Source organism: Hemiscyllium ocellatum, chromosome 14, assembly GCF_020745735.1.
Source record: "Hemiscyllium ocellatum isolate sHemOce1 chromosome 14, sHemOce1.pat.X.cur, whole genome shotgun sequence".
Taxonomy (NCBI): domain Eukaryota; kingdom Metazoa; phylum Chordata; class Chondrichthyes; order Orectolobiformes; family Hemiscylliidae; genus Hemiscyllium; species Hemiscyllium ocellatum.
Window position 1 is genome coordinate 12,067,835 of NC_083414.1, and position 23,352 is coordinate 12,091,186.

A 23,352-nucleotide genomic window follows, 5' to 3' on the forward strand; every position below is an offset into this window, starting at 1 on the left:
AGGAGGTGGTGTTCCTGTGTATTTGCTTCCCTTTTGCTTCCAAGTGGTAGAGTCTACAGGATAAGTTAATGCTTAAATGTCTTGGTGCGTTCCCGCAGTGTGACTTATAAATAGTCTACACTGCCGCCCCTGTGGACCAATGATGGAGGGAGTGAATACCGAACATGATTGATGGGGTACCATTCAAGCGGGCTGCTTTGTCCTCTTACGTATAATTGGAACGGAGTATTAGATTTACAAATTTACTTTACAGTTTCAAAAAATATAAACTGTGAGAACACAGGCCCAATGGCTTATGAATATCGGATTACTTTCGATTCAGCCGCAGTTTGCTCTGCAGTTCCTTGAGGTTCTATGAAAATAAATAGCAATGAAGGTAGTTTGACAGAGCGGTGGGACTGTGCCTGGGTTAGCTGGATCTGATAACAGGTAAACATATGATAGAGCTGTGCAATTAAACTCAACGTCCCTGGACAAGGGAGAGGAAAAGCAGCCACAGTTCAGTGACTCCTGCTGTTGGATGGGAATGGGATCAGACCGGACTGTGTCAGCTTTCCATCATTCACTGTCGAGGCTGACGTGATGAAGAATTATTGGAAATCCTGTCTTATCTTAACGCAGTTAATAATAATTAGATGTAGATATGGCTTAAATGGGATAATATTAAATGGGTATAAGATTTTTTTCTTTGAAACTTGCTTTAGGATTACGACGCTGACAATGTAGCACTTATTCCCTATCTCGCATTGATTATTTTTCATTTTTATTCGCTCATGGGATGAGGGCGTCACTGGCTAGGCCAGTATTTATTGCCCATCCCTAATTGCCCAGAGGGCAGTTAAGAGTCAACCACATTACTGTGGGTCTGGAGTCACACGTAGGCCTGACCAGGTAAGGATGACAGTTTCCTTCCCTAAAAGACATTAGTGAACCAGATGGGGTTTCCCCCTGACAATTGGCAATGAATTTGTGGTCACCATTAGACTCTTAATTCCAGATTTTTATTGAATTCAAATTCAACTATCTGCTATAATGGGATTCAAATCCAGGTCCCCAGAACATGAGCTGAGTCTCTGGATGAACAGTCCAGTGAGAATGCCACCAGACCATCACTTCCCGAAAGCAAGAAATGTCAAACATCTGCTGGTGGGACTGAACTCACATAGAGCTCAGACTAAGTTGGGATGACAGGTCCAACACTGCAGAACGTTAGTGTTCCCATTGGATTTTCTTACAACAGGCAACTTTCACAGTCTTTTTTTCCCATTTGTAGGCTACAAATTGCTGCATTTAGACTTCAGTTCTACTGATTATGCTGGTGGGGTTTGAGTTTACAGCCTCTGTCCAGTTTCATGTTGACTGGATGGCCATACATACTACATATGATCAAATGTTAAAAGTGGGGGTAAACGACAGTGGGAATGTTAGCCGTAGATGGTTTGAGGAGCAGAGTTTTGAGACACAGTGTAAAGTTTGGTTCTAATTTGAAATACTGACATAAAGGGATTTTATTTTGGTATTTCATTTTTAAAAAATATTGTGAATATTATTTCAGCAATGTATTCCAAGGTTATGCTGTTTGTGTCTATCATATGGCTGATATACGAGAGGTGTTCAATGGACCGTATGCTCACAAGGAAGGACCTGACTATCAGTGGACTGCTTATGAGGGCAAGGTACCTTATCCAAGACCTGGATCTGTGAGTATTCAACCTTGGGAACCATCATTAAATGCTGTTCTCTTCTCTCCAAATAGTTTGATTTAAAAGAGTGCTACAGGGAGAAACCAGGAAATGAACCTTTAGTTCTGTTGTTTCACTCGAAGTTTTTGTATTTTATTTCAGTAGTGAAACTATTTAATTTATTTTAGCTTTTTATCTCTGCACATGCCCTTTGGAGGCTGCTAACATGCTCTCACTATTCTTAGGCCATGTGGGAAGACTTGTTATAATGTTTTACTTTTTTAAAAATGTATTCATTTGTGGGATGTCGGGGTGTTGCTGGCTGGCCAGTGTTTATTGTCCATCCCTAGTTGCCCTTGAGAAGGTGGGGTTGAGATACCTTCCTGAACCGCTGCAGTCTACTTACAGCGGATTAACCCACAATGCCATTAAAGAGGGAATTCCAGGATTTTGATGCAGTGACAGTGAAGGAACAGTGATATATTTCCAAGTCAGGATGGTGAGTGGCTTGGAGGGGAACTTGCAGGTAGTGGTGTTCCCATATATCTGCTTCCTTTGTCCTCCTAGATGGAATTGTTCGTGGATTTGGAAGATGCTGTCTAAGGATCTTTGGTGATTTTCTGCAGTGCATCTTGTAGATTGTGTACACTGCTGCTACTGAGCGTTGGTGGTGGAGGGAGTGGATGCCTGTGGATGTAGTGCCAATCAAGCGGGCTGCTTTGACCTGGATGGTGCCAAGCTTCTTGAGTGTTGTTGGGGCTACACCCATCCAGGCAACTCAGTTGGCAAGCTCAGGCTAACACAGGGACAGATTCCACAGGAAGGAGTAATTGGGGTGAGAAAGGTACCACAATAATCAGGGGTGACATGAATCGACATGTAAATTGGACAAGTCAGGTTGACAAAGGTGACTTGAAAAACTAAGTTCATAAAATATATATGGCCAAGTTTCATTGAGCAGTACATTCTGGTGACAACCAGGGACTAAGTCATTCCAGACCAAGTAAAGTGCAATGTGACAGGATCAATCAATAATCTTCAGGATATAGCCATCACAACTTGATAAAATCGCATGTTCAGTGTGAAGGTGAAAAATGTGAGTTTTCCACCTAAACATTAGCATAGATAAAGGAATAACTACTTAGGGGTGGCACGGTGGCTCAGCGATTAGCACTGCTGCCTCACAGCACCAGGATCCCAGGTTTGATTCCAGCCTCAGGTGACTGTTTGTGTGGAGTTTGCACTTTCTCCTCCTGGCTGCGTGGGTTTCCTCCGGGTGCTCCAGTTTCCTTCTACGGTCCAAAGATGTGCAGGTCAGGTGAATTGGCCATGCTAAATTGCCCATAGTGTTAGGTGCATTAGTCAGGGGGAAATGAGTCTGGGTGGGTTACTCTTCAGAGGGTCAGTGTGGATGGGTTGTGCGAAGGGGCTGTTTCCACACTGTACGGAATCTAAATTAATGAATAGAGAGCTGGGGCAAATGCTAATTTTCCGGTTGACAAACTGTAATTGTGAAGTCCCAAGGGGTTCAGTGCCGGGACCTCAATTATTTACAATCTCTAATCAGTGCTACAGACTAAGAAACCAAATGTACGGTTGCTTAATTTTCCAACGAGCCCAAAATAAGCAAGCAAGTCAGTTGTCAAGAAGGGGTGAAAAGAGTACAAAGGAAAACAGATAGCTGAAGTGAAAACGTGCCAGATGGAGTTTAACATCGAAAAACATGGATTTGTCCATTCTGAGGGTGAACAGTAGAAAAATAGAACACTATTCGAATCAACAAAGACATCGCAGAACCCAGTCATACAGAGGTCCGAGTTTATGATGCACAAAATGTTAATGTGCAGCAAGTAAGTATGGACACAAAGGGATTGTTGACATCAATTTGCAAGGGAAATGGAATATAGTTTTATTACAGCTTGACATGCCTCTTGGTGGAGCACTCTGTACAATTTTGGTCACTTTATTTGAAAAAAATATAATTGCATTAGAACCAGTTGAGAGGAGACTTGCGTCAACCCATTCCTGGAATGAAGGTTTTATATTACAAAGAAAGATTGAGCCTATACCCCATTAGAGTTTACAAGGATGAAAGGTGACTTTACTGAAACATATAAGATCCTGAAGGGGACTTGACAAGGTGAGTGCTGAAATGATGTTTACCCAGGTTCAAATTAAGAGACAAGAAACCAAGAGAACTGCAGATGCTAGAAAACAGAACCAAAAGTGCTGGAGAAAGGTCACTGGATCTGAAACATTAACACTGGTTTCTCTCGGCAGATAATGCTAGACCTGCTGAGCTTTTCCAGCAATTTCTATTTTTGTTTAAAATTAGAGGTCTCCCTTTTAAAACTGAGATGAATCATAGAATCCCTACAGTGTGGAAGCAGGCCGTTCAGCCCATCAAGTCCACACCGACGCTTCAAAGAGCATCCCACCATCTTTATATCTCTGCATTTTCCATGGCCAATCCACCTAGCCTGCACACCTTCGGTCTGTGGGAGGAAACCCACATGGATATAGGGAGAATGTGCAAACTCCACATGGGCAGTTACCCGAAGCTGGAATCAAACTGGGTCCCTCGCGCTGTGAAGCAGTAGTGCTAACCACTGAAACACCATTTTCCATGAGGACATTTTGTTTCTCTCTCTTAGCCCCTTCCTCAGAACCAAGCTGGGGTTGTGGGTGCAGGGTCATTGAACTTATTGGAGGCAGTGTTAGACAAATTTCTGACTTCAGGTGGTATTGGGGATGGACTCCCCAATGGTGGTTTTGAGACCAAAATCAAATTTTCTCATTTTCTCATCAAATGCAAGGGAGACATGAAGGGTCAAAACATAAACAGGAATTACTGGAGAACCTCAGCAGATCTGGTAGCACCTTTGGAGAGAAATCAGAGTTAATGTTTCAGGTCGAATGACCCTTCCTCAGAACCCCAATGGTCAAGTGGCCTGCTCCTCTGTCCTGTAGTTCCAGCATTTGGCAGTGTTCATGATATTGCCTGCCAGGAAGTGTACAGGAATGGCTCAGTTTCAAAGCCTGATTGCCTCAACATAACTTGCTGCCAGTCCTGAAGAAGGATTACACCGAAACATCAACTTCTCCACCTCCTGACGCTGCCTGGCTTGCTGTGTTCTCCCACTGCCTGTCCATCTTGTCTTTGGGCTGCATCACTCTAATTTTATTAGATTTTTAAAATTTTATTAGATTTCCCTACAGTGTGGAAACAGGCCCTTCAGCTCAACAAGTCCATGCCAACCCTCCGAAGAGTAACCAATCTAGACCCATTTCTTCCTGAATGAAGCACCTAACCTATGGGCAATTCACCTGGCCTGCACATCTTTATGACTGTGGGAGGAAACCTGCACAGACACGGGGAGAATGTGCAAACCCCACGCACACAGTCTGAGGCTGGAATTGAACCTGGGATCCTGGTGGTGTGAGGCAGCAGTGCTAGCCACTGAGCCACCATGCCACCCTTTCTCAAGAGACCAGTGATGGACAGATAGCCAGAAGGGCTGAGATTTTGTCACAATATGTATGAAATAAAGCAATCATTGCTATGCTACTCAAGGATGTTCTTTCTACTAATTGTTTGTCATGGCATCTATGATGGACTGCAGATGTGATGGTTAGAAATGGCAGGGGGATTGTATTTTCAGTAAGGACTCAGTCTTTTTTTAAGCCAAACTGAGTTTTCCATGTGATAGTCATTGGTCAGATTTAGCAATAAAACCTTTCCACTAATATTTTGACAACTGTACATAGCCTAGTAAATAGCCTTCTGGCTGTAAATTGAAAAACTTAATGTTAATCGATGGTAGTCGTATTTTTATTAAAGTGCAGCAGGTCAGGCAGCATCCAAGGAGCAGGAGAGTCGACTTATCAGGCATGAGCCCTTCTTCAGGAAACCTGAAGACCATGGTGACGGAGATCCTGAAGAAGGGCTCATGCCCGAAACGTCAATTCTCCTCCTCCTTGGATGCTGCCTGACCTGCTGTGCTTTTCCAGCAACACATTTTCAGTTCTGATCTCCAGCTTCTGGAGTCCTCACTTTCTCCTAGAGTATTTTTATTAAAGGCAATGTATTAAGTTTAAAAAACCATAAAGTTTGAAAGTGTAAAATATAGAATATAGAATATATAACATTACAGCGCAGTACAGGCCCTTCGGCCCTCGATGTTGCATTGACCTGTGAAACCAGTCTGAGGCCCATCTAACCTACACTATTCCATATACGTCCATACGCCTATCCAATGACCATCTAAATGCCCTTAAATAGAGATAATTGGAAAGGAGATATATTAGATCCAAATTGGGAGAGGTTGTTAATCTGAAGTTTTTAACAGACAATTGTGTTTTAATTCTGGCCAAGGATCTTGGTTTCTACTGCTGACTTGATAGTCACAAGTTTATCATAGAATTCAAGGTTTGTGCGAAGATTTGTAGCTCGGGTGCTTGTTGTGGTTCTGTTCGCCGAGCTGGAAGTTTTTGTTGCAAACGTTTCGTCCCCTGGCTAGGCGACATCATCAGTGCTTTGAAGCCTCCTGCGAAGCGCTTCTTTGATGTTTCTTCCGGTATTTATAGTGGTCTGTCCTTGCCGCTTCTATTATCATAGAATCCCTACAGTGTGGAAACAGGCCCATCAGGTCTGCACTGACCTTCTGAAGAGCATCCTACCCAGACCCACCCATCCACATAACCCTGCATTCCCCGGGACTAACCCACCTAGTCTGCACATCCCTGGACATTTTACCACATCTTCAGACTGTGGGAGGAAACCCACACAGTCACAGGGAGAGCGTGTAAACTCCAAATAGACAGTCACCCAATGCTGGAATCAAACAAGGGTCCCTGGTGCTGTGAGGCAGCAGTGCTAACCACTGAGCCACCTGCCTCCACCATTTACAAGTGTACTAACTCAATTTGAGCTTATAGCTCTCAACTTGTCAAAAGCCATGCTAGCATAAAGGAATGTCTTGCCTTTGGATTTGATGTAATTGTATTCTACTGCATAAAATGCAGGTACAAACCATGACTTTGGTTAAGACAAATACCAGCAATAAATTTTCCTACAATTAACAAAAATAGTAGTGGTGGAAATAGGTTTTTCTGATTGGAGATCTCTAACCAGTGGTGTTCCTAGGGGTTCAGTGCTGGGACCCCTGTGGTTTGTAAATATATCTAAATGATTTGGAGGAGAATGTGGATGGGCTGATTAGTATGTTTGCAAATGACACAAAGACTGTGGGAGCTGTGGATAGTGAGGAGGACTGCCAGAGTATACAACAGGATACAGATCGGCTGGAGACTTAAGCAGATAAATGGCAGACGGAAGTTAACCCGGACAAATGTGAGGGGATGTATCTTGGAAGTTCTAATACAGGAGGGAAGTGTACAGAAAATGGCAGAGAGATTGAGGTGCACAGGTCCCACAGAGCCCTGAAAGTGGCAACCCAAGTGGAGGAAGTGGTCAAGAATTGGCAGAGTGTAAGAATTGGCAAGCCATGTTGCAGCCATATACAACTTTAGTTAGGCCACATTTGGAATACTGCTGAAAATGTGTTGCTGGTTAAAGCACAGCAGGTCAGGCAGCATCCAAGGAACAGGAAATTCGACGTTTCGGGCCAGAGCCCTTCATCAGGAATGAGGAGAGTGTGCCAGGCAGGCTAAGATAAAAGGTAGGGAGGAGGGACTTGGGGGAGGGGCGATGGAGATGTGATAGGTGGAAGGAGGTCAAGGTGAGGGTGATAGGCTGGAGTGGGGTGGGGTCGGAGAGGTCAGGAAGAAGATTGCAGGTTAGGAGGGCGGTGCTGAGTTCGAGGGAATCGACTGAGACAAGGTGGGGCGAGGGGAAATGAGGAAACTGGAGAAATCGGAGTTCATCCCTTGTGGTTGGAGGGTTCCCAGGCGGAAGATGAGGCGCTCTTCCTCCAACCGTCGTGTTGTTATGTTCTGGCGATGGAGGAGTCCAAGGACCTGCATGTCCTCGGTGGAGTGGGAGGGAGAGTTAAAGTGTTGAGCCACGGGGTGGTTGGGTTGGTTGGTCCGGGTGTCCCAGAGGTGTTCCCTGAAGCATTCTGCAAGTAGGCGGCCCGTCTCCCCAATATAGAGGAGGCCACATCGGGTGCAGCGGATGCAATAGATGTGGCCTCCTCTATATTGGGGAGACGGGCCGCCTACTTGCAGAACGCTTCAGGGAACACCTCTGGGACGCCCGGACCAACCAACCCAACCACCCCGTGGCTCAACACTTTAACTCTCTCTCCCACTCCACCGAGGACATGCAGGTCCTTGGACTCCTCCATCGCCAGAACATAACAACACGACGGTTGGAGGAAGAGCGCCTCATCTTCCGCCTGGGAACCCTCCAACCACAAGGGATGAATTCCGATTTCTCCAGTTTCCTCATTTCCCCTCCCCCCACCTTGTCTCAGTCGATTCCCTCAAACTCAGCACCGCCCTCCTAACCTGCAATCTTCTTCCTGACCTCTCCACCCCCCCACCCCACTCCAGCCTATCACCCTCACCTTGACCTCCTTCCACCTATCACATCTCCATCGCCCCTCCCCCAAGTCCCTCCTCCCTACCTTTTATCTTAGCCTGCTTGGCACACTCTCCTCATTCTTGATGAAGGGCTCTGGCCCGAAACGTCGAATTTCCTGTTCCTTGGATGCTGCCTGACCTGCTGTGCTTTAACCAGCAACACATTTTCAGCTCTGATCTCCAGCATCTGCAGACCTCACTTTTAACTCGCACATTTGGAATACTGTCAATACACTACCAGAAAGATCTGGAGGCTTTGGAGACAGATCAAAAATGATTTGGCAGGATGTTGTCTGGTTTAAAGGGTATTAGCTATGAGGAGGCAAACTTGGTTTGTTTTCACTTGAACTTTAAAAGATGAGGGGCAACCTGTAAGAAGTTCATAAGATTATGAGAAACACAAATAGAATAGAGTCCTTTTCCCAGGGTAGAACTGTCAATTACTTGGGGACATAGGCCTAACATAAAAGGGAGTAAGTTGAAAGGAGACATAAGAGGCACGTTTCTTTTTACACAGAGAGTGATAAGTGTCTGGAATACACAGGCAGAGTGGGTGGTGGTGGTGGCAGATACAACATTTAAGAGACATCTTGATAGACTTTTCACCTTTTCTTGTAAAAAATACAAGTGACAATAAATGACTGTTCTATTCTAGTCAACGAATAGAACAGGATCTGAACTGCCTGGAGACAAAAAGGTTTTTTAGTTTAGAAAGGTATCATTTGTCAGCTCTGTCTTTGTCCTGCTTAAGAATCATTTGCAAATACTCAACATCCTGGACAAACAACCCATGATATATGAATACCAATCCAACCACGGCTGATTGGGAATTTGAATTCAATTTTATTTTTAAAAAAAGCATTTGTACTTCTAAAAAGACAATGATGATGTCCATTTTCTAAAAGAAACCAACTGGTTCATTGGTGTCTTTCAGGGAGGAGTAATAATGTCTTTACCTGGTCCAGTCTATAGTTATTGGGCAAAAGCCCTTCTTCAGATTCTTGATGAAGGGCTTTTGCCCAAAATGTCAATTTTCCTGCTACTTGGATGCTGTCTGACCTGCTGTGCTTTTCCAGCACCTCTCTAATCTTGACTGTAACCTACAGCATCTGCAGTACCCACTTCTGCCTGGTCTAAAGTTATTCCAAGTCCACATCAATGTGACTAGACTCTTAACTGCCCTATGAATTGGCTGAGCAGGCATGCTATTATATCAGAGTGCTACAGTGTGCTGTGGTTCATGTAGAAAATTCAAGGGTGATCAGGGACAGACCGTGAATTCCGGCCCTGCTGACAATGTGATAGGAAATGCCAGGACATGTACCTAACCCCACATCTTCATGACTGAACTCTACCTCTAGGAGTCTGACAAGTCATCTTGTCTTTCCCAGTTCAGGTGGCATGTACCGGTGGCCTGTTTGGATTATCTGCTAATGCCTTTGTCACGCAACCTGCAACCCCAGCCATTCACCACTCTTTTCTGGAGGACTTAAGTTGTTACGAAGTACTTATGAATGTCAGAAAACGTAATGTCATACCCCGTCTCTTGCTTTCATTGTAAATGGGGATCTTTTGTTTTGCTTCCACAGTGTCCGAGTAAGATCACCACCCAGCCCAGTCGGCTGTACACCAGCACCAAGGATTACCCAGACGATGTTCTGCATTTTGCTCGCAGCCATCCTCTTATGTTCCAGTCAGTGTTCCCTATCAACCAGCACCCGGTGCTCATCAAAACCAACGTCCAGTACAAGATGACGCAGATCGTGGTGGACCGGGTAGAGGCAGAAGACAGTCAATACGATGTCATGTTCATTGGGACAGGTATGCTGAATGCTGGGGTGGTCAATGCTTTTAAAGCAGCACAGTATTTAGAATGGGATAAAAGGTACAGGATTGAATTGAATTGAAATAGCTTTATTGTCACGTGCTCACATGAATACAGTGAAAGGTTTACAAGTCACCACTTCACAGCGTTATCGTTGGTACAAAGATACCTAGGTACAGAAAGTTAAACATTTCAGCCCTCCTTACTAAAAAAAGTTGAAAAACAAAGAAATACTGTTTACAGTCCTGATAATTCAATACCACTGTTCAGTTCTAATGTTTACCGTGTGAGCTCACTCCTACCCCTCTTCTGGCAACTTAGTCTTCCATTCTTTTCTCCTTTGTGTGTCTGTCTGGTTTTCCATTAGATGTATCTGTGCTGTTCCCTCCAACTGCTCCTCGTGCTAGTGAGTGCTGTATTCTGGTCACAGTCTGAGACTGTGTGAGTGAGGACTGTGCATTTGAAATCTTTCCAGTCGCGCATTTCTTAAATGTTCTGTCGGTGCTTCCTTGTGTTGTACTGTGTCAGTCCTGTCTATGTGTGTGAGGCTGTTTGACGAGTGCTTTGCATGTGAGTGTGTGTGGGCTTTGCATATGAAGGCCAGTTGTGGGAGAACTATGTATCATTACAGGTAAGAGGTGAGCTTGAGAAGGCAGGACCTTATGGTGTCCTCAGCCAAGAATCGAACCCATACTGTTGGTACCAGTGTGCATCACTGCCGTTCAGCCAACAGAGCTAATCAATGCTCTTGTATTACAGTATAAATCCATGGATAGGGGTAGATGAGGCTTCAATTTTCAAGATATGGTTGGGCCAGGATTCTCTCCTGCTTTTGCTGCCTTGGCATGAATTTGAAGGAATTACAAGTTGATATTCAGACCACATGCAAATGAATACTCATCCTGTTTGGTCACAAGATGAACATACCATTGTGTCCTGGTTGGGTGGGTGGGTGGTTGGGGCATTGGGTTGGGGTTAGGGAGCGTAAACGTAGTTCTGCTCAGGGCAGAGACACTACCCACCGCACCACATCGATCTTAAATCTCTACTCACTTGAATACTGTCCGGAATCTGATGACACCAGGATTATAGTCTGGAAGGTTTATTTGAAATCACAAGCTTTCAGAGGGTAGCCCATTTGTCACCTGGTGTCGTCTGATTTCTGACCTTGTCCACTCCACTCCACCACTGGCACCTGCACATCACTTACATAATGTTCAGTATCCTATCTCACTTTTTTATCAATCCAAGGCATGGATCCATCGGTCCCTAAACTGCATGATAAAAGGACAGAGTAGGATTCCTTCTGTCTCCTTCAGCAGACAATGCCACTCCCATAGACATGTGTTGCGGACTCATTCTTCATTCAACTTTGACATTTGGGAAGCTAATTTTCCGAGGTCAAACACTGGTGTCCTTTGCCACCAGCAAGAGCTATTGACAGATCAGAGAGGATATTGGATTCTCTGTGCGGAAGCCCACCCTTGCAAAACCAAATAGCCCGGAGCTCTGGAATGTTTAAGCTGAACTTTATTTTATTTCCAATAATCCCCTGCCATGACTACTCTAAACAAAGTCCCGTGGCCACTCCCACTGGCATTCCCACATAAAGCAGCACAGTGGTCCGGGTCGCCCCATGACTGAGCTCTCTTTGTTAAGCGCACACTGAAATGTCTTTGCTTAGCACTGCAAATGTCAGAATTAACAACTGAAGGTCTTGTGATGTGACTGCGTGAGGTGAGACCAGGGCAAGAGACCGCAGCCGTCAACTCAACAAACAACCCGGGAAATGGCAACACCAATCACTCACCCTGATTCCTTTATTTCATCCGTTTTTTAATCTTATTCGCACTCTGCGACTGAGAGAGTGGGACCTGGCCATTGTTCTACTGGTGCGGTTCTGCAACAGGAGATGAGCCACGCTGGTGGCAGGTCCCTTTTAATTACCTCATGGGATGTGGGATCTGGGGCAAGGCCAGAATTTGTTGCCCATCCCTAATTGTCCCTTCAACTGAGTGGCTCACCTGGCCATTCCAGAGTCAACTAAATTAACCGTAAGTCACTTTGCTGTAGGTCTGGAGTCACGTGTAGGCCAGACTGGCTAAAGATTACAGAATCCCTACAGTGCTGAAAGAGGTCATTCGGCCCATTGAGTTTGCACGACCCCCTGAAGAGCATCACACCTGCTCGCGGCCCCCTATCCCTATAACCCTACATTTCCCATAGTTAGCCCAGCTCACTTGCTCATCCTGGTCACTGTAGGCAATTTGTCATGACCAATCCATCTAACCACACATGCTTGGATTGTGGAAGGAAAGCAGAGCACCTGGAGGAAAGCCATGCAGAGACGGGGAGACCGTGCAAACGCCACACAGACAGTCCTCCAAGGGTGGAATCAAACCCCCAGGCCCTGAGGCAGCAGTGCTAACCACTGACCCCATGATGGCAACTTTATTGTCTGAAGCACATTAATAAACCAGATGTGTCTTTACAACAGTTGATTGTAATTTCATGGTTGCCTTTATGGAGACTGGATTTCGATTCCAAATATTAGTAGTTAAATTTAAACTCCACCAACCACCATGATGGGATTAGACCTTGCTTTCGACCATAAGACCATAAGACATAGGAGTGGAAGTAAGGCCATTCGGCCCATCGAGTTCACTGCCAATCAATCATGGCTGATGGGCATTTCAACTCCACTTACCCACATTCTCCCCGTGGCCCTTAATTCCTTGTGACATCAAGAATTTATCAATCTCTGCCTTGAAGACATTTAGCATCCCGGCCTCCACTGCACTCTGCGGCAATGAATTCTACAGGCCCACCACTCTCTGGCTGAAGAAATGTCTCCGCATTTCTGTTCTGAATTTACCCCCTCTAATTCTAAGGCTGTGTCCATTGGTCTTAGTCTCCTCGCCTAACGGAAACAATTTCCTAGCGTCCACCCTTTCCAAGCCATGGATTATCTTGTAAGTTTGTATTAGATCTCCCCTTAATCTTCTAAATTCCAATGAATACAATCCCAAGATCCTCAGCTGTTCCTCATATTTTAGACTTACCATTCCAGGGATCATCCGTGTGAATCTCCGCTGGACACGCTCTAGTGCCAGTATGTCCTTCCTGAGGTGTAGGGACCAAAACTGGACACAGTACTCCAAATGGGGCCTAACCAGAGCTTTATAAAGTCTCAGTAGCACAACGGTGCTTTTATATTCCAACCCTCTTGAGATAAATGACAATGTTGCTTTCGCTTTCTTAATCACGGACTCAACCTTTACCTTTAGAGAATCCTCGACTAGCACTCCCAGATCCCTTTGTACTTTGGCTTTACGAATTTTCTTACCATTTAGAAAGTAGTCCATGCTTGTATTCTTTTTTCCAAAGTGCAAGACCTCGCATATGCTCACATTGAATTCCATCAACCATTTCCTGGACCATTCTCCTAAACTGTCTAGATCCTTCTGCAGCCTCCCCACTTGCTCAGTACTACCTGCCTGTCCACCTAACTTTGTATCATTGGCAAATTTCGCTAGACTGCCCCAGTCCCTTCATCCAGATCATTAATATATAACGTGAACAGCTACGGCCCCAACACTGAACCCTGCGGGACACCGCTTGTCACCGGCTGCCATTCCGAAAACGAACCTTTTATCCCAACTCTCTGCTTTCTGTCAGACAGCCAATCCTCAATCCATACCAGTAGCTCACCTCGAACACCATGGGCCCTCACCTTGCTCAGCAGCCTCCCATGTGGCACCTTATCAAAGGCCTTTTGGAAGTTTAGATAGACCATATTCACTGGGTTTCCCTGGTCTAACCTACTTGTCACTTCTTGAAAGAATTCCAACAGGTTTGTCAGGCATGATCTCCCCTTACTAAATCCATGTTGACTTGTTCTAATCTGACTCTGCTCTTCCAAGAATTTAGAAACCTCATCCTTAATGATGAATTCTAGAATTTTACCAACAACCGAGGTTAGGCCAATAGGCCTATAATTGTCCATCATTAACACACAATTAGGCTGAGCCTTTGGATTATTAGTCCAGGAACTTTGCAACTATACCTTACAATGAAACATCCTCAAGGCCTAGTTTGGTTTAACACAGTGAACTCTTCCTGAAGTAGGGTGAGACATGTACTTTGCTTGACTGTAGGTGGGGAATTAGCAACTCTTCCTATCCTGACTAGGCAGACTAGTGATAGATTACAGAGCCCCTACAGTGCAGAAAGAGGCCTTTGGGCCCATCAATTGTGCACTGACCCTCTGAAGAGCTTTGCTCCTGTGCCATTGAAACTTGCCATAGTCCCTTGCGCTGCTTTCTCATGAATAGAAAACAGTGGGTAGTTAGTTTAATCTGAGGGTCACTACACATCAGGAGAGAGATAAGGTTACAAAGACCTCCATGGTAACCTCAGCCAAGGCAAGAATTGAACTTGTACTGAAACTTGAAAGGGTTCAGAAAGGATTTACAAGGATGTTGCCAGGGTTGGAGGATTTGAGCTATAGGGAGAGGCTGAACAGACTGGGGCTGTTTTCCCTGGAGCGTCGGAGGCATCTCCAAATCAGGACTAGATTGGGTTGGGATATCTGGTAACCCAATAGGCTGGATGGCTGGTTTACCGTGTAAAGCCACGCCAATCATACAGTCATAGAGTCATAGCGATGTACAGCATTGAAACAGACCCTTCGGTCCAACCCGTCCATGTCGACCAGATATCCCAACCCAATCTTGTCCCACCTGCCAGCACCCGGCCCATATCCCTCCAAACCCTTCCTATTCATATACCCATCCAAATGCCTCTTAAATGTTGCAATTGTACCAGCCTCCACCACATCCTCTGGCAGCTCATTCCATACACGTACCAACGTCTGTGTGAAAAAGCTGTCCCTTAGATCTCTTTTATATCTTTCCGCTCTCACTCTAAATCTATGCCCTCTAGTTCTGGACTCCCCGACCCCAGGGAAAAGACTTTGTCTATTTATCCTATTCATGCCCCTCATAATTTTATAAACTTCTATAAGGTCACCCCTCTGCCTCTGACATTCCAGGAAAACAGCCCCAACCTGTTCAGCCTCTCCCGAAAACTCAGATCCTCCAACCCTGGCAACATCCTTGTAAATCTTTTCTGAACCCTTTCAAGTTTCACAACATCTTTCCAATAGGAAGGAGACCAGAGTTGCATGCAAAATTCCAACAGTGGCCTAACTAATGTCCCGTACAGCCGCACCATGACCTCCCAACTCCTGTACTCAGTGCTCTGACCAATAAAGGAAAGCATACCAAACGCCTTCTTCATGATCCTATCTCCCTGCGACTCCACTTTCAAGGAGTTATGAACCTGCACTCCAAGGTCTCTTTGTTCAGCAACACTCCCTAGGATCTTACCATTAAGTGTATAAGTCCTGCTAATATTTGCTTTCCCAAAATGCAGCACCTCACATTTATCTGAATTAAACTCCATCTGCCACTTCTCAGCCAATTTGCCCATCTGGTCCAGATCCTGTTGTAATCTGAAGTAACCCACCAATTTTGGTGTCATCTGCAAACTTACTAACTGTACCACTTATGCTCGCATCCAAATCATTTATGTAAATGACAAAAAGTAGAGGACCCAACACCAATCCTTGTGGCATTCCACTGGTCACAGGCCTCCAGTCTGAAAAACAACGCTTCACCACCACCCTCTGTCTTCTACCTTTGAATCGAGATATACAGCACAGAAACAGACCCTCTGGTCCAACTTGTCCATGCCAACCAGATATCCTAAATTAATCTAGTCCCATTTGCCAGCACTTGGCCCATATCCCTCTAAAGCCTTCCTATTCGTATATCCATCCAGAAACCTATTAAATGTTGTAAATTTATCAGGTTCCACCACATCCTCTGGCAGCTCATTCCATACACATACCACCGTCTGAGTGAAACAGTTGCCCCTTAGGTCCCTTTTATGTCTTTCTCCTCTCACCCTAAACCTATGCCCTCTAGTTCTGGACTCTCTGACCCAAGGGAAAAGACCTTGTTTATTTACCCTATCCATGCCTCTGCTGATTTTATAAACCTCTGTAAGGTTACCCCTCAGCCTCCGAAACTCCAGGGAAAACAGCCCCAGCCTGTTCAACCTCTCCCTATAGCACAAACCCTCCAACCCTGGCAACATCCTTGTAAACCTTTTCTGAACCCTTTCAAGTTTCACAACATCCTTTCGATAGGAGGAGGACCAGAATTGCACGCAATGTTCCAAAAGTGACCAGTGAAATAACAGTTTCTACAGTAATGCAGGAAACATGGCGACCAGTCTGCATAGCACAATCCCAAAATAAACAGCAATGTGACCATGGCCAGGTAATCTGTTATCCAATTGCTCTTAATTGAGGGATAAATATTAACCATGACTCTGGTGACAATTCCATGACTCTTTCTTGAAATAGAATTCCTACAGTGGAGAAACAGGTCCTATGGCCCAACAAGTCCACAGCGACCCTCCGAAGAGTAACCCAACCAGATCCATTCCCCTACCCTATTATCCTATATTTACCCCAGACCAATGCACCTAACCTACACAGCCCTGAACACTATGGGCAATTTAGCATGGCCAATTCATCTAGCCTGCACATCTTTGGACTGTGGGAGGAAACTGGAGTACCCAGAGGAAACCCGCACAGACACGGGGAGAATGTACAAACTCCATACAGGCAGTCGCCCGAGGCTGGGATTGAACCCTGGTCACTAGCACCATGCGGCAGCAATGCTAACCACTGAGCTATAATGTCATGGAACCTTTTCTACTCACTTAGAAAGGCAAAACCAGGGAGAGAAGTGTCAGGTGCAAGAGTTTTTTTTTAGACTTAGATTAGACTTACAGTGTGGAAACAGGCCCTTCGGCCCAACAAGTCCACACCGACCCGCCGAAGCGCAACCCACCCATACCCCTACATATTACCCTTTACCTAACGCTACGGACAATTTAGCATGGCCAATTCACCTGACCCGCACATCTTTGGACTGTAGGAGGAAACCGGAGCACCCGGAGGAAACCCACGCAGACACGGGGAGAACGTGCAAACTCCACACAGTCAGTCGCCTGAGTCGGGAATTGAACCCGGGTCTACAGGTGCTGTGAGGCAGCAGTGCTAACCACTGTGCCACCGTGCCGCCCACCAGTGTGCCACTGTGCCGCCCACAGTTGAGGGAGTCCACAGAATGACAACAGGCGAAGGAGCATGGGCAAGGTGAACAACAGTGCTCCCTTTGGTTCTTCCTGATTACTGTTTTGTGAAGAGGATTTTCTTTCTCTGCAGATACTGGGCTAGTCCTGAAGACAATTGCCCTGCGGAAGGGTAACGGCGTACAGAGTGAGGAAGTTATCCTCGAAGAACTCCAGGTTTTTAAGGTATTCATTTTACCATCTAGCTATGGTCTGATAATATTGGATCCTAATTTCTATGCATAGAAATCAGGATCTAATGCACTAAGGAAAATAGCCTCAGTCTGTCCAATAACACCTCCTAACCGATAATCTCCAGCCCAGGGCAGTATCCTGATTAATCTCCTCTGTACCCTCCTAAGTGCAATCACATCCTTCCTATAATGTGGATTGCAGAACTGCACACAATCCTCTTGTTGTGACTGCACCAATGTTTTATACAGTTCCAACATTACCCCGCTGCTCTTAAACTCTGTGCCTCAACTAGTAAAGGCTAGTGTCCCTTTTGGCACCTTACCCATTTTATCTATCAGTCTCCGGAGTAATTCTCCAGTAAAGGGAGAGATACGCAGATGTCCAATAATGATTTCTATTTTCACATTGCCAGATTCCGAATCCTATCACGTCAATGGAGATATCAGTGAAACGGGTAGGTATCATTGTCCATTCGATGCCGTGCTATTCTTTCAGTGGATGTAGATTTCTCCTGTTGATTGCCACTTAACGTCCCTCCTGTGTCCTCTGCCCCCTTGCAGCAGCAGCTGTACGTTGGCTCGAGGGTAGGCGTTGCCCAGGTGAAGCTCCATCAGTGTGAGACTTACGGTAATGCATGTGCCGAGTGCTGCCTCGCTAGAGACCCCTACTGTGCCTGGGATGGAAGCTCCTGTACCAGATACCTGCCAGCTGCTAAAAGGTACTGTGTCTGGCATCTTTACACTGGCTCCGAAATAACGTGTGTATGTGCTGGGGAAGGCTGGCTTAGATAGTTTTCATCAACTTGCGCAGGGACATCTGGAGCAGGTGGGACTCACACCTGGACCTCCTGGCTCAGCGGCCGGAACACTGCCACTGTACCTCAAGAGGCCAGTTTATATGAACTCATTAATAGATGAAAGGAATGCACAAATCTGTACCTATGTTCACATCTGGTTAATACATGGTGGATAACTCTGTTTATCCTTTGAGTACTGTGCATTATGTGTGTATTTTGGAATATTGCTTGCAATTCTGGTCTCCTTCCTATCGGAAAGATGTTGTGAAACCTGAAAGGGTTCAGAAAAGATTTACAAGGATGTTGCCAGGGTTGGAGGATCTGAGCTACAGGGAGAGGCTGAACAGGCTGGGGCTGTTTTCCCTGGAGCATCGGACGCTGAGGGGTGATCTTACAGAGGTTTATAAAATCATGAGGGGCATGGATAGGGTAAATAGACTAAGTCTCTTCCCTGGGGTGGGGGAGTCCAGAACTACAGGGCATATGTTTAGGGTGAGAGGGGAAAGGTATAAAAGAGACCTAAGGGCCACCTTTTTCAAGCAGAGGGTGGTACGTGTATGGAATGAGCTGCCAGAGGTAGTGGTGGAGGCTGGTACAATTGCAACATTTAAAAAGGCATTTGGATGGGTACATGAATAGGAAGGGTTTGGAGGAATATAGGCCAGGTGCTGGCAGGTGGGACTAATTTGGGTTGGGACATCTGGTTGGCATGGACGGGTTGGACCAAGGGGCCTGTTTCTGTGCTGTACATCTCTATAAGTTTAGATAATTATAGAGCCTGTGACCTCTGATCATCAAATCCCTACAGTGCTGAAAGATACTATTCAATCCATTGAATTCACAGTGGCTGTCTGAACGGCATCCCACCCAGAGTCATCCCCCCAACCTATCCATGTAGTCCCACATTTAGCATGGCCAATCCACCTAAACTGCACATCTTTTGGATTGTGGGAGGAAACGGGAGTACCCAGAAGAAACTATGGAGACAGGGGGAGAAAATGCAGACTCCACACAGACAGTCTCCTCAGGTTGGAATTGAACCCAAGTCCCTCGTGTTGTGAGGCAGCAGTCTAACCATCGAGCCACCGTGCCACCCTAATGTTGAATATTGAACAACATATCTACAGGAATGGCTGTACACAAGTACTCTACAGTTTCATTTGCCTGTTTCCCACCACCTCCCCCTCCCCCCACCTCCCCCGCACCTCACCTCCAATATCCAAACCCCTCACTCTCACTCCCAGCAGTAGGTGCTATGCCCTGTCAGCTAGTTTACATTTCTGATTATTCTTAACCACAGACACCATCCTCCAACTGATGCTTGTGAGTGTATTCACCAGCAACGGTTGCTGGGGAGTCATGGGAAGCGATACCTCTGGAGGGTTGTCCCCTTCTCTGTGTGGATGGTGAAGCCCATTGCAATGCCAGACAGTAGCCTTCAGTTCAATCTGTGGAGACCAGGGGCCAACTCATATGTGGGTCAATGGAAAATGAATGAAAGTAAAATACTGCAGATGCTGGAAATCTGAAATAAACACAGAAATTGCTAGAGACGCTCAGCAGGTCTGGTGCATCTGTGGTCAGAGAAACAGGTAATGTTTCAAGTCCAATATGACTCCTCTTGGCGACATATTGAATCCGATTTTGTTGGGGAAGCACTTAAAACAGAGAGTGTGAGCAATCCATCAGGTGCAGTTTTGAAGTCTTCCATTTTTGTTTAAGTCTATGAGATACCCTCTGTGTCAGTGGGACTCCAAACCCACACTAACCAGGAAGATCCCCACAACTGCTCAGACTATTGGATTGGCTGTGTAAGTTGGAAACGCACTCTGTGACACTGAAGGGAGCTGGGAGTATACCTTGTGGCACAGACTCCCATCCCCACATGCCCAAGCCTAACCAAGTGGGAATCCCCCGTTCCCTCCACCTACCCCTCATCCTCCCACAACATCCACACGGTTTCAGGCTAACCATTCTCTCCCCCTACCCCAGTCTAACCTCCTCTGATTGGCACGTTACCAAGGCCCTGCCCATTCTAAATAGCTGGGGCCATCTGCCCCAACACAGGTTACTCACCCACTATAGAAATCTTGGAATCCTCTACAGTGTGGAAGCAGGCCATTCCGCCCATCAGGTCCACATCAACCCTACCGAAGAGCATCCCACCCAGACCCCTCTCCCCCCATCCTATCCCTGTAAACCCTGCATTTCCCATTTCTAACCCACCTCACCTGCAGCTCCCTGGACACTATGGGCAATTTAGCATGGCCAATTTTAGACTTCCCTCCTGGCCACAATTGTCAACCCATGTGATTCAACTCCACAGACCATCACATATTTGCCTGCAGAACTGCTGGGGCAAGGGGACTTCTTTCAAATCTGTCCACGGAACATGGGCTTCAGTGGCTGGGCCAGCGTGGCTTGATAGGGCAGAGTCAGCCATGTTGCAGTGGGCCTAGAGTCACATGTAGACCAGACACGTTAAGAATAGCAGATTCCTTTCCGACAGGACATTAATGAACCAGATGGGTTTTAGGATGCACAACAGTTTCCATCAGGTTAGCCTTTTTTACCTCATTCCAGCTGTTTATTGAATTAAAATTTGACCATCCAGGAATTGAAGCCATGTCACTGGAGCATTAGTTTAGAATTCTGGATCACTAGTCTAGTGCCACTGTCTCCCCAACTTCACCCACAAACCATTCACTTACAGCATTTATAGAGGTACCAGAATTCTGAGAATAGTTAGTCCCATCGCCATAAGGGCACAGTCTGAGAGGGAAAGGCATTTAGCTGATGAGCTGATCTCTTCGGCAAGATTGTGTTAAAGAGCCTGAGATTCTCTTTGTGTCCTCTCTTTGTTTAGACGTTTCCGGAGACAGGATATTTGGAACGGTAATCCCATTCACCAGTGTCTGGATCAGAGTCTGATCGGTAAGAGCGACCACATCTCTACTTCCAATCTCTCTCCTTTCTGCTGTATCCACCAGCGTATACATCAAAGTGATGTCTCTGTGATGGGATTAATGAGCAATCAATGTGTAAATCCAGCCAGGGAGGGACAGATGCCGTTTATGGGATGCAAACAGGGTGGATGCTCTGGGGAATATTCCCCTCATGAAAGGAGGGGACGCAACTTTTAAATAAAGAGTCAGTTGTTTAACATGGAGATGGGAAGGATTTTTTTCTTTCAGTTTGCTAATGTGTGGAAGTTTTTTCCCCAGCGATTGATGGAGAAGGCAGAGCTGTCAAATAGTTTTTAGGCTAAATGAGACAGATTCTGCACTGATAAGAGAGTCAGGGTTTAATGGGGATAGGCAAGGAAGTAGAGTTGAGGTCACCATTAGATCAGCCATGAGCAGACCCAGTGAAGTGAAAGGCTTCCCTGCTGTTCCTGATTCCCATGCTGGTTAAATCGACTGAGCATTTGCCTCTCATGTCAATAGTGCTGTGCATAACTTGTTGTCTTTCAGCAGGATTTGTTCCCATTCAGTTCAGAGACTATTCTGGTTAGCATTAAGGGTTGTCCTTTCTCTCTCTTGCATGCTAATCTATGGTACGGGGCGTATGGGTCAGGAAACTGAATCTTTTGTTGCCAAGAGCCTTCTCCTTAGGATCACAAATTCCTAGATCGGACTGAGGGACAGTTAAATACTCAACCTGGAATTGTTCCCCCACCCCAGCCTCACACAAAGAATCTGAATGAGGGTGGTTGAGAACTTCAAACTATTTTGTACTTTTCACTTAATTCTTGCTAACAACTGGGTTCCGATCATAAAGGTAAAAACAATGACTGCAGATGCTGGAAACCAGATTCTGGATCAGTGGTGCTGGAAGAGCACAGCAGTTCAGGCAGCATCCGAGGAGCAGTAAAATCGACGTTTTGGTCAAAAGCCCTTCATCAGGAATAAAACCTTCGTGATGAAGGGCTTTTGCCCGAAACATCGATTTTACTGCTCCTTGGATGCTGCCTAAACTGCTGTGCTCTTCCAGCTCCACTAATCCAGAATCCCGATCATAAAGACTCATTTCCTAAATAGCGGTTTCCCTTCATGCCATGAATATGTGCTACAATTAAATATTAATGTATTAATTAAAAATCCCAGGCCTGAGAGTCGTCTATCACTAAATACTAACTACTAGGTTTTTTAAAAAATATGTATTTTAACCCCTTATAAAAATGTTCTTTTACTCACTCTCATTCCTATTGCTTGCTGCACAGCCATGTTTTTTTTCTAGAATGTTCCTCGCAGTAAGATGCGGGGCCTGTGAGCCAGGCTTAAGTGGCAAGTTCCCAGTCTGCAGTGTTTTGTCAGGTGCTCTCTCACAGAGGGAGAGGGACAGTGCTGAAGGGACAAAGCCACACACACAGGGCAGTCGGCTACTGAGCAACATCGGCAAAGGTCTGACTGAAGATCATTTTCCCACCCTTTCTATCAGGCAAGGGTGCACAGAGCAGGAAGATTTGAACTGGATAAATAGAATCAATCTGAGAAGAAAGCACATGAAGGCGACCTCTTTCATGTTGGGTCCTTTGCTAAGCCTCCCCCCTTAAGACCTCTCACTCCTTGACCCCACTCCCTCAACCTCCTCTTCCACTCCTATCCAGAGCTCACCACAACTAAAAGTAATTATATTTGCCTTTCTCTTGAAAGCACTCTCCTTTACACAGCTTCATATCAGTATTTGGAACCTAATTCTGTCTTAAAAAGAACTTCAGAGCGTAATACTTCAGGAGTAATAATCCTCTTTCAAAGTGCCCATGTTTTTTCCTGTTCTCAATGCTTCCACTGCCCACATGGTACCAAGTGTCTGTTCAGTTTTCAGTTTGTTTGGAGGGTCAGAACCAACATTGCAAACTGATGCCCATTGTGATGCTGTCCTGGTCTTTGCCAATTAGCTCATTGGCTGCATGGCAACCCAATGCTTGCCACTTCACTCCCTGAAACAATGTCAGAAGGCACAAGAATCTGCCACATGGACGCTAAAGATTCGGGCATGTTCCTCCCTGTCTCACCTCCCAAAATGATTTTTCCTGACTAGTGGAGGAGCTGAACATGGGAAAAGGACAATGTGTACTGCAATGGTCTACCCTCATC

The 23,352-nt window shown here is 45.7% G+C and overlaps 1 protein-coding gene across 2 annotated transcripts in view; it reads left to right on the forward strand.

Annotated features, from left to right (window-relative positions):
• The window catches only part of sema3bl (sema domain, immunoglobulin domain (Ig), short basic domain, secreted, (semaphorin) 3bl), a 189,683-nt gene that overhangs the window by 156,794 nt on the left and 9,537 nt on the right, over positions 1-23,352 (forward strand). For both annotated transcript variants that reach the window (XM_060835364.1, XM_060835363.1), the window contains exons 10-15: positions 1,556-1,700; positions 9,818-10,049; positions 17,357-17,448; positions 17,870-17,911; positions 18,018-18,175; positions 21,120-21,187. In XM_060835364.1, the coding sequence (XP_060691347.1) occupies positions 1,556-1,700; positions 9,818-10,049; positions 17,357-17,448; positions 17,870-17,911; positions 18,018-18,175; positions 21,120-21,187 (737 nt within the window). The remainder of the gene's footprint in view (positions 1-1,555; positions 1,701-9,817; positions 10,050-17,356; positions 17,449-17,869; positions 17,912-18,017; positions 18,176-21,119; positions 21,188-23,352) is intronic.